The sequence below is a fragment of the Brassica rapa genome, chromosome A07 (assembly GCF_000309985.2).
Source record: "Brassica rapa cultivar Chiifu-401-42 chromosome A07, CAAS_Brap_v3.01, whole genome shotgun sequence".
NCBI lineage: Eukaryota > Viridiplantae > Streptophyta > Magnoliopsida > Brassicales > Brassicaceae > Brassica > Brassica rapa.
The window spans coordinates 1,592,333-1,604,024 of NC_024801.2; the positions used below are offsets into that span (position 1 = coordinate 1,592,333).

General features: G+C 31.0%; 1 protein-coding gene across 1 annotated transcript; it reads right to left on the reverse strand.

Annotated features, from left to right (window-relative positions):
- Positions 1 to 3,305: 3,305 nt before the first annotated feature.
- On the reverse strand, positions 3,306 to 11,294 carry LOC103839971 (UDP-glycosyltransferase 72D1). Its single transcript, XM_009116450.3, has 2 exons — positions 4,946 to 11,294; positions 3,306 to 4,856 (listed from the first exon to the last, which is right to left on the reverse strand). Exon 2 carries the CDS (start codon positions 4,851 to 4,853, stop codon positions 3,420 to 3,422), a length of 1,434 nt encoding a protein of 477 aa, XP_009114698.1. The 5' UTR covers positions 4,854 to 4,856; positions 4,946 to 11,294; the 3' UTR covers positions 3,306 to 3,419.
- Between the last annotated feature and the right edge of the window lie 398 nt (positions 11,295 to 11,692).

The window sequence follows — 11,692 nt, forward strand, 5'->3', positions numbered from 1 at the left end:
AAAAACAAAAACAAAAAAACTATGCAGAGCTTTATACTACCGTTCATGATCATGAGAAAGGGTGCTGCTAGTTTTCTTTCTCCTTGCTTCAGTGACAAAGAGGAAAACAAGAAGCCCAGTCATCACACTCAACGTTGCACTCAATAGAAAGGCGCAGCGTCATCCTGGAATCCCTAAGAACTTATGACCAGCCATTATGTTGCCAAGACAGTTCCACTTATAGCTCCAATTGTACCAATGAGAGACCCCATAAACCAAATCTGAAACCTCTCACACCCTCCTTAAAACTATTCGTTATAATCGATTGAAGAAATGAATAAACAATTACATGTCCAAACTCATTGACTGCTATGCCAGAGGTAACGTAGCCCATGAAACAAGATAAAATCCCAATCAAACACACCATAACATAGCGGAAAATTTTTTCACGTATGTTTACCACCACTAAAAAAAAATTGTCGAAAATATTTTTTTCATTAAATGACAAAAGACTCATATACATTTGTTTTCTATAAATAACATAAATAATTATTTAAATAAAAAGATAATAATAAATATATTTTTTTTTATGTTTTCGTATTATACTTTTTCAAAGTTGAACTTTTTTATAAATTTTATTTTTTTGAATTTTTTGTTTTCAAAATTTATTATTGAAAATCGAAAAATTAATTTTTAAACTATTTTTTTAGTTTTTTTTTATATTTTAAATATTTATTGGAATTCTAAATTTTGTATTTCACTAACCCTAAGCCACCCTAAGGTAACCTTGTCCATGAAACAAGATCAAATCCCAATCAAACACACCACAATTTTTTTTTTGCCAACAACATAGATAGACTCATATATATTCTGCAAACCAAACCGGTAACTCTGTATCCATATGGACAATAAACGACGGTTTTGCCTTCTTGCACTGCGTGCTAGACTGTCCGCCCTTAAATTCTGCGTCCGTGGTATATGAATGAGCTCTGAGCTGTTGAAACTTCTTTTCAAGACCTTGATGTCTTCTAAATAATTACTTGTAAAGGCTGACCATTCTTCTGGTTCCGAAACCATCTTCACCAACTGAGAACAATCCGTTGCAAATGTAACAGAAAACTATCGTAGATTCCTCATGGATTCCATTGCCCAAATTAGAGCTTCCATCTCCAAATGAAGTGGCGATTGACTCGCACGTGTATTCCTTACACCCATTAAACCATCAAATCCTTCCAGTGTGCTATACCACCTTTGTCTTGAAAAATTATCTTGATCTTTCCATGATCCATCCGTAAAACACCATCAACATGGGATAGACTATCGCTGTTACTGGTGTGCGAGTTTGATCAATTCCATGTGCAAGAGAACTTTGTGCCTCAGTCCAAAGTACCGACTCCGCTTCTGGTAATTTGAGAGTATCACTCGGATCAATATCCAAAAACTTTATTATTTCTTCCTTTCCATATATAACTCACCATAATATACTGAGAAATTTTCATGTTTACCATTTTTTTGGTATTATTATTCATGTTTACCACCACTAAAGAGACATTTTCAAAAATATATTCTTCATTTAAAGACAAAAGACTTTTATACCTTTGTTCTCTATATATATAATAAATAATTATTTAAATAAAAAATTTAAAAAGAGTAGCTGATAAAAAGATAAAAATATAAAATATAACTGGAAGTGTACTCAGAGAGTATGGTGGGCTTTCTTCAGACAGGGATTAACGACTATTATCCCCTGTCATTCCTAGTACGTTTGTGCTATGGCTTCATATCAAGAGACTGGTTAGTCAAGGTGTCGCATGTGTATAGGGAGGCTAATCGTCTAGCAGATGGATTAGCTAACTATGCTTATTCTTTATCATTGGGTTTGCATGTTTTTGAGGTTGTGCCTGATAGTGTTGGTGCTATCTCTTTGGAGGATATTCAGGGGGTCTCTAGACCTCGGCAAGTTTGCCTGTAACTTTTGTTTTTGTTCTAAATAAAGAATAGGAGACTCATGTCTCCTGCAACCTACTAAAAAAAAATATAAAATATAAAAATATAAAAAATATTTTTTTTAATGTTTTCGAATTATACATTATCAAATTCGAATTTTTTATTACATTTTATTTTCTGAAATTTTTCTTTCGATTTTCTTTTCAATTTTTTTTAAATCAAAAATTATTTTTGAAACTATTTTTAAAATATTTTTAAGTATTTATTTATATATTTATTAGAATCCTAAATTTTACATTCCAAAAACTCTACCCATCAACTCTAAACCCTAAGGTAACCTAGCTCCTAGTCCATGCAACAAGATCAAATACCAATCAAACACACAATGATATAACAAGAAATTTTCATGTTTACCACTTTCTTGGTACCATTATTCATGTCTACCAACATTAAAGATATATTTTCAAAAATACATTCTTCATTAAAAGGCAAAATACTCTTATACTCTTGTTTTATATATATAATAAATAATTATTTAAATAAATAAATAAATAAAAATAATAAAAAATAGAAAAAAATATATTTTTTAATGTTTTTTTTGAATTATACTTTTTTAAATCTCGAAATTTTTATTATTATTATTTTTGTTCGATTTATTTTTTCAAAATTTATTTTTGAAAATCGAAAATTATTTTTGACACTATACCAGAAGACTTCCACGGACGTCGACGTACAATATCTCAGAAGGCTTTCCGGGGCTATATTCGTAAAAATGAATTATGTTTTTTTGTTTGGTCACAAGGGACTAACTGTAATTTCACATGACTTTTGGATTACTTTTACATTTGATTCAAGTTTGGGTATACTTTTGCAATCAAAATCAAGTTTTGAGTAATATTTGGCAAATCCCTCATAAAAGAATCTTATACCATCACTTATTTTTTTGTCAGCACCATCACTTTATAAATATAAATAAATATTTAAATAAATAAGTAACTTATAAAAAAAATTGAAATTTTTTATTCAATTCAAAATTAAAAAAAAATGTTTAACTAAATATAAAGCATAAGTAAATGTTGATTAAATCTAAAAGGTATAAATGTATGCTACCTCTTTAATGATAGATATTTTTTTATTTCTGTGTATTATATTTATATTAAAAAAAATTATTGTTATCGGAAAAAGTAATTTTAAAATAAACTTTAGCATTTTCATAAAGTACTTTTGATATTTCTCAAGAATTATAAAAATTGATAAATATAGGATTAGATTGTAAAAATCACCACTTTCTTGTATCATTTTTTATAAAGCTATCACATTATAAATCATAATAGTTTGTTAATAATCAAGTCTTTTCAATTTATTATTTTTTGGTGTAATTCAATTTATTATTTTATTCATAAGAAATTACATAATGCCAGATGGTAAGCATACTTCGTATAACATCATATGATTCATATTATTTAAAAGTAACTTTAATTTGACAAACACCTTTAAATTGACACTGTATTATTTGTGAATGACAGAAGGCAACATCGTTTTGCCCATTCGAGGAGAGAACTATGAGACGAACCACCTTGAGTCCAAGCTCGTTCGGAGCTAACCCTTACTTCCTCAGCTTTAGCCCTTACCTTCCGTCCTTCTTCATCCTCTTCGCCCATAACCTTTCTCACCAAAGACGCCACTTCTTCTCGGCTGATCACTCTCTTTGACGGTAACTCCGAGGTACGAACGGCTACACCGATCTCTTCAGTCAGAAATGTAGCATTCATCCATTGCTCTGCGTAAAGAGGCCAAGCCACTATTGGCACTCCTTGAGTTAAACTCTCTAACACAGAGCTCCAGCCGCAATGAGACAAGAACCCACCGATTGATCCATGGCTCAAGATCTCAACTTGTGGTGCCCATTGGGTGACCACAAGACCCATACCACGTGTGCGATCCAAGAAACCTTCCGGTAGACCGACACTTACCAGATCATCATCGTTCGAGCTTTCACCTAGGTAAGAAGTGGGCTTACGCAGAACCCACAGAAAACTTTGACCACTTAACTCTAATCCACATGCAAGTTCTATCGTTTGCTCTAAAGACAGCGTTCCACCACTGCCTAAACACACATACAATACTGACCTTTCCCGTTGTTTGTCTAACCACTCGAATATACTATTAGGCTTTTTAGTAGGCCCATTAGACCTAACAATTGGCCCAATAGCATAAACCGGTACTTTCATAACCCGGCTCAATTCTCCGTCCTCCATAAGCGCGGCTAGAGTATTTCCTTGTAGTTCCTCCCAAGTATTCACCAAAACACCATCGCTCATAGGTATCTCCTCGCCACACCGTACACACTCTCGGTAGTGTCGGTTCGACCGGTCTAGCATTGTTTCCATGATGTCATCCGCTCCAACCGGTCTACAACCTGGAATTTTCATAGGCTCTTTGATATCAATGTATTCCCCTTCCACAACCTTATCCAATACGGGCAAGTACACCAACACTGCCAAGAACCACGCGTGGGAAGCGACGTAAACGTACTTAGCCATGCCGACATCATCGGCAATGGACATCATTCCGGTACCAAGAAAGTCAACGATCATGACCGTCGGTTTTTGTGTCATTAATTTGACGGCGTCTTGAACCACGGGCTTTGTGGCTCGCATCTTTTCTACAATTTTAGTGAACACCGTCGCATCTGGCTCCACGAAGTGGTCTATATCAACCGAGGGTAATTCTGTAACTTCACATGTCCCCCTAGCAACAACTGCGCGTATGGCCTCGGTTTCGGCCAGGGAGGAGGAACCGGATGTTACTGCGAGCACTGTAACGCGGATGTTGAGGACAGAGGAGAGCCGGTTTCCAAGTTCGAGGATAGGGATGAGATGGCCTAAGCCAGGGCTAGCGACTAGAAGCGCGTGCGGCTGCTCCATGACCTAAACATTAGAAAGTTTAGTTATAATGATTACGAAAACCGAAAGAAATCGTTATAGTACAAGGGCGTTAATTAGATAAAAGGACTTACCTTTTCCTTATATTAGAAGTTGTTTCTTGCTTGTCAATGGCGGTGCATGAACTGGGATAAGACCATAGACTATCTATATATACGGGCTCATATGAGATATAGAGTATTTATTACTGATTTTAATTTAGAATTTGTTTTTTTTTTAAAGCGGCAAATGCTAAACTTATCTATCTCCTTTTTTTTTAAACACTTTTATAATATGGAATGTAACACGAAGATTTTCTGGGAGGTCACCCATCTTAATACTACTCTCGTCCAAGCAACTGCAGAGTTTTGATGAGATCCAGTGTATTAGTGCTGGTACCATTGCACCTCTACTTATCTATCTCTTAAAATGCAAAACCGTGGATTGAATCCGATATGGGTTACTGACAAGTGACATGCATGTTAATTATTACCCATATGATATGACCCAACGTAATGTTAAAGAGACCTGAAACTAAGGGGCATACCGACTTTTGGACTGAAGCTTAACTTTGTAGACACAAAGTTAAAATAACACAAAAAATCTACGCGTCCCGATGTTTCCGGATTTGTCCAGAGCAAGAAGAAGAAACAAAGAAAAGACGATTGGTGACATGTGGTAGGGTTGATTAAGTTTGAGTTAAGATTGTAACTCAAAAATGTTACCAATCATGCATTAAATTTAATTTTTTGATTTTAAGTTTGATTTAAGATGTGTTGTACTTGAGTTACAACTTTGACTTAAACCCTTTATAAAATTGCTAACTCAAAAGATAAACCTATATCAACCAAATCCCATGTTTTAAGAGTTGAGTTACAAATTTAATTGATTTTTCCGTTTTAAAAAAAAAAATCGTGAACAGACCTTCTTACAACAAGAGAAAATCGTGAACAACCATTTGAGTGTCCCATAAATACTCTACCTAAATTTATGCTAGTCAAAGATTTTATAATCTTTCTTGTTCCTAATTTTTTAAATTATTCAAATGTTTAGTCAATTATACAAAACCTGAAGCATAAATTCTATTTGATAATTCAAAAAAAAAAACACCAGTCACAAAATTCTATATATATTGACCTAAGTTAGTGTGGTATCAGGCCATTCTCAAAACCCGAAAGCTTAAGGTCTATAATTGTTTTTTTAATTTTCACGAACATTTGTAATTTTTTTCTATTATTTGGTTTTTTTAATTTAAAGTTCATGCTAATAATATTATTTCATTTAATTTAACTTATTATTGATATTAAAATAAATATTATTAGTAGTTATTATAATACTTAGAAAATTATATATACTGAAAATTATTTTTTAAACTTTTATACTTATTTTAAAAAATTATTTCTATTTATTTTAAAAATAGCTTAATACGAAAATATTTATTTCTCTGTTTTTATATTTAATTCTTTTATTCAGAACTCATACTGCAACTTATACATCAAAAATATTACCAGTCACAAGTTTTAATAAAATGATAATTTTTATTTTTACTGTAAAACTTACCACATAAACTTACCGTTTTTACCACATACTTTTTACTGCAAGTTACATCGAACTATAAATCATATTGTAATTCAACTCTAAAACTACATGTCAATCACTCGGCTTCATACTCTTTCGGTCACATAAGCAGTGAGTGACGATGACGTGCGCTTGCAGCCAGCATACATGTCTTCTCAGTTCTCATAATGTTACTCGTGTTTCCAACAGATCAACGCACCCCACAAAATAACGACCACTTAAAGTTTTTATTTTTTTTGTTTATATATTTATTAGTTAGACTTTTAAAAGATAATGCATATACAATACATTTAAAAATAGAAAACATCAAATAACACGATAAAAATGACTAAGGGCATCAATAGTATTTAGTAGTGAGAGACTCCACAAATCTCTCATAAATCTAAAAAAAAATGAAACTGATTACGTAATTATGTTTTAGCTAAAATGAATTACTAACATGTGTCAATAGAGTACCTCAAGATGGTGTCGGATGTTCTTTACAAAGGGATTATATCTCGTACTTCTCTTCTTTTATAATTTTTTATTGTTAGAAACTATCCTAAAAAATCATGTAGAAACTACCAATGCTAATGGTCTAAAGACAACAATACATCGTCAAATGAAGTAAATTTTGAAGATAAAATTTTTTCCAAAATCTTTGTATCAATAAAATATCAATTCTATTAATTTTTTGGGAACTTCGAATCTTGGTCACATCACAAACACTAATTTTCTTTGTTATATTACATTGATCTCATCAAAAACCAAAGCTATAAATATTTTCAGTATAGAATTTATACTGAAAATATCAATTCAAATGAAGTAAATTTTTAAGAGAAAATTCCTTCCAAAATCTTTTTATCAATAAAATATCAATTCTATTAATTTTTTGCGAACTTCGAATCTTGGTCACATCACAAACACTAATTTTCTTTGTTTTATTCCATTGATCTCATCCAAAACCAAAGCTATAAATATTTTCAGTATAGAATCCAAAGTATTCAACCGAAAAATTTAAAATCTAGAAAACCAATTTTCAACAATTGTATAAGTATTGCCATATAACAAAAGACAATACACTTTCTTTCTATACTTTTGTTTTTCCATGGAGATTTCCATGATATCAGCGATATTATATTTATCCATGTTTTGATACTAAATATATTGTATCAAAATATATTCCGGTCTGGTTACCCATGAAGGATAAGCTTGAAGTTTACTTGAGACACAAGTTATGTTATGTTTATCTATAAGAGATTAGGAAATATTAAGTTGAGTAAATCCTAATGAGGTTAGGATAATTAAGAGATATATAAGGAGATGCTGATATGTAGCATAACTTGTGAGAGTTGAGAGCTTAAGTTTTTGAGAGAGTTTTCTTAAGCATTGTGAGTTAATAAGAAGAGTTCTTATTTGAGGAATAACACTTGTGTTCGTGAGGCAATACTTGTGTTTGTGAGTTCTTAATTCTACAACCCAAACCACCTCAAGCTTGAGTAAATAGAATGGACGTTTGACGTCAAAAAAAAATGATTCTTCGACAGCGTCTGAAGTTGTTCTTCTACTCATGATCTAACATATAGATTTTTCAACAAGTCTTGTAATTTGTTTTGTTCCCAAATTCTTCGGCTAAGTCACCATTTACAGCGACGAATAATATCATGTAATCGATATTTGACCAAATTTTGTCAAAATGACATCATAATAGACCTTTCCGCCACGAAGATAAAGAATATCTGAACGGGACTGCCGTAGAATTGTCCCACACCGACAACATGATAGAATTCTAATAACCGGTATATACCAAATGGTCATGTGTCAAACAGTGGCGGATCCAGACCGGATATTTGACGGGGGCACATAATTAATAAATATATTTAAAATTATTTTTATATATAGTATAATTAAATAATAATTTGTTAAAAATATTGTAAGCTAACTATAATCTGTGAAAATAATTTACACTAACTTTTTGAACACATGAAACATTTTTATAAAATAACTTTAAGAATTCTTACACTTCTTCACAAATGTTACTAATCACAATAATTCTGTTACACAAAAATAATTTGAAAATATATAGAAAAGTAACCTTGAAGTTTACATATATATATATATATATATATATATATATATATATATATATATATATAACAATATGTCAAAATTGTAAATAAACTGTTTTATCATCATCTTTATATAAACTAAACTCTAAAATATGAAATAAAAATGAATAGATAAATTTATTATTTTAATATTAATTGGTTTTATTTATTTACTAGCAGTTGTGAATGTTTGTTATAATAAAAATATACTTAAAATGTGGCACCAAACTTGAAATCTAAAGATGAATATATCTAAAATATAATATACAAACTATGAAAAACAAATAAACAAAAGGAAGAAGAAGGAAAAATGCTGCATATAAGTTATAACTTGTAAAGAAAGATACAGTAAAAGTAGACTGTAAACGTGTCAAACAGCAAATTAACTGTACAACAAAGTGGAGAAAACAAAAAAGTAATTATAAAGATGGGTGGTATCGAACCATGGAAGAATAGGTCAACAGTGGGGCTTCTTTACCAACTAGTCTACAAAAGCAGAGTTGTTCCCTTGGTTGTTGAATAGATTTTATAAAGTAGTCGGGGGCACGTGCCCCCGTTCATCACACTGTAGATCCGCCCCTGGTGTCAAACTTATCGCTAATGATGATCGAGATGATCTCACGATGTGTATCCAGATTTTGATCAGTAATCATCACTGTCAAGACAAAGACCAATTACATTTGATATGCTCAAATTAACCCAATGAAATACTCTCCAATTTCGGATCGTTGGATCACTTAATAGACTTCAGTATTTGATTTAAGCTAAACAGTAATAGATGTAAAGTAATAAAATACAGAAAGCAAAAGTGGTTGTTAGTTCAGATCTCTGTTCGAAAACGCGGACGCCTAGCCGCCCGGCTAATCGCTGTTCGGACACCTTCCGAGGAAAATGGCCAACAAAATCGTTAGCCAATTAGTCGGCCCGTTAAACCGATTACTCGGCCCAATTACTGATTATTCGGTCATTTAACAAATTAATCGGCCCAATTTAATAGGTTTAAATGGTAAACTATGAAGGTGTTATATTAGGCCTCTTAGGAAATCCGAAGCCCATATACCTTGAGTTTGCATTGTATGTGTATTCTATATATAGAGTCAGACTTTGCCTCTCTTTTTTCCCGTAAGCGATGTGGAACTTTGTCCAAGGAGAAGAAATAATACAATAATAAATAAAAAGCACTAAGAGAGATCGAATCCCGGGTTGTTCAGCACAATAGCAAATGTCTCAGCCACTAGGAGACAACGAATACTTGTTTTAATACTCATATGTCTCTATATATACATATAGTCCTCCATTAATTTGTGTTTCAATTATATGATATTCATTTTTGCCAACAATTAATTTTTGTTAAAACCAATAAATATAAATTTTAATAATAACATACGAAAAATATTATATTCTAATTTATTTATATTATATATTTAAATTAAATATTTTAATAAAATAAAATAATAATTAAAACTAATCCCCGCGTATATCCTGATTAATCTCCGATTTTTTAGTAACTCGCTAGGCCCGAGGTTGCCGCCCGACTAGCGCCTAGCGTAGTTTCAAACATGGGTTCAAATATGAAATACACTAGACTCAAGGAATTTCACATGTGAATCAAAATTGCAGATCAACAATTGCTAAGGATTTATGGAGAATTGTTCTTGAACTCAAATCACAATAATTAAAGCAATCCACTCTCGTTGCAGAGACTATCTATGTCTAGATCCTAGAATTTCAAATATTTTTGCAAATTCAATCAGTTCAGAGAAGTATTAAGAACAAGTTTGATAAGTTCACCAAATTTCTAAACCAATAAATCAATAACACTGTTGTGTCTACCAATTATCCTAAAATATAGATTTCTGGTTGTCAATCCAAATTTAGCATTAAGAACAATCCAGATGAAGAATACAAGATTACCTTAGCAATTCAATTCAATCTAACAATTCATCCTAAACTCTTGAAAAACTATAAATCTAACAGGTGAATTACTTAGACATAATAGAAGAAACACAAGTCATAGTATAAATAAACTGCACTAATAAATCAAAGAGAGTAATAAGAGAGTTTGAAATCTTCTTTCTACTGAGATTTGATTTGTCTCTCCAAATTGCTCCCCAAGTGTAAAATAAAGCGTAGCCTAAACAATGGGTCAAAAATAATAAATATAGGTTTAAAACACATCAAGGACTTAATTGCAAATAAGGTAAACTTCTCGGTCAAACTATAATTTTTGAAACATAATAAAAACTCGTCGGAACTCTTGTGCACAATGGGTATCGACCGACACCAATAATGGAGTCGATCAACACCAGACCAAATCTCAACTCCGACTCGATGTTTTCTAGGGGTGGGCGTTCGGCTACACATTAAATTTTGATTCGGGTCTATTCAAATTTTAGGGGTTAAAGATATCAGACCCACTAGGATATTTATAAATCTCTGTTTTAATCTGTCCCGGTTCAGTTCAGGTTCGGATAACCCGTTTAAATTATTTAAAAACAAATTAAATTCATTATATACTTTAAATTTCTCAAAATTAAAAAACAAAATAATATATTACATATAAATTTGAATAATGTATGCCAAAATACCTAAAACTAAAATATAAATTGGTTTGGCCTTAATATTTGGATAGATAATCAGTTTATATTTCAAGTATTTTTGGCACTTGAGTATTGTTTAGCTATTTTAGACATTTAATTTTGACTATTTATATATATTTTCAAATATTTTGGAAAACTTCGAATTATCTTATACTAGGTTAAGACCCGCGCATTGCGCGGGATGAACATTATATATAAACATTATTTTATATATTAAATATTTTTACATATTATAAAATAATAAATATATTTTGAATAATTAAAAGTCAGTAAGTATTAGATATATAATTAAATTGGTGTGAACATATAAATCAATTTTATTAATCCAAAAAATATTTTTTTATATTTGATAGGATATGTAATTAAATTTAAATGATACTAACATACATAGTATATTTTAGTATATTTTTAATATTAATGTCTATTAAATGATGATTTCTACTCATATATTTTTTTGATCATTTGTATCTTGTAAAAAAAAATTAAATTACTCATAACAAAATTTTTATTGTGGGATTAATAGTTTTAGTAATTTATATTTTTTAAAAATAAGTTGTCAATATTCGTTCAAAACTTT

What these genes read in the sequence shown, in the direction of transcription:
- LOC103839971 (XM_009116450.3), bottom strand. Translation starts at nt 4,853, where the DNA reads ATGGAGCAGCCGCACGCGCTTCTAGTCGCTAGCCCTGGCTTAGGCCAT.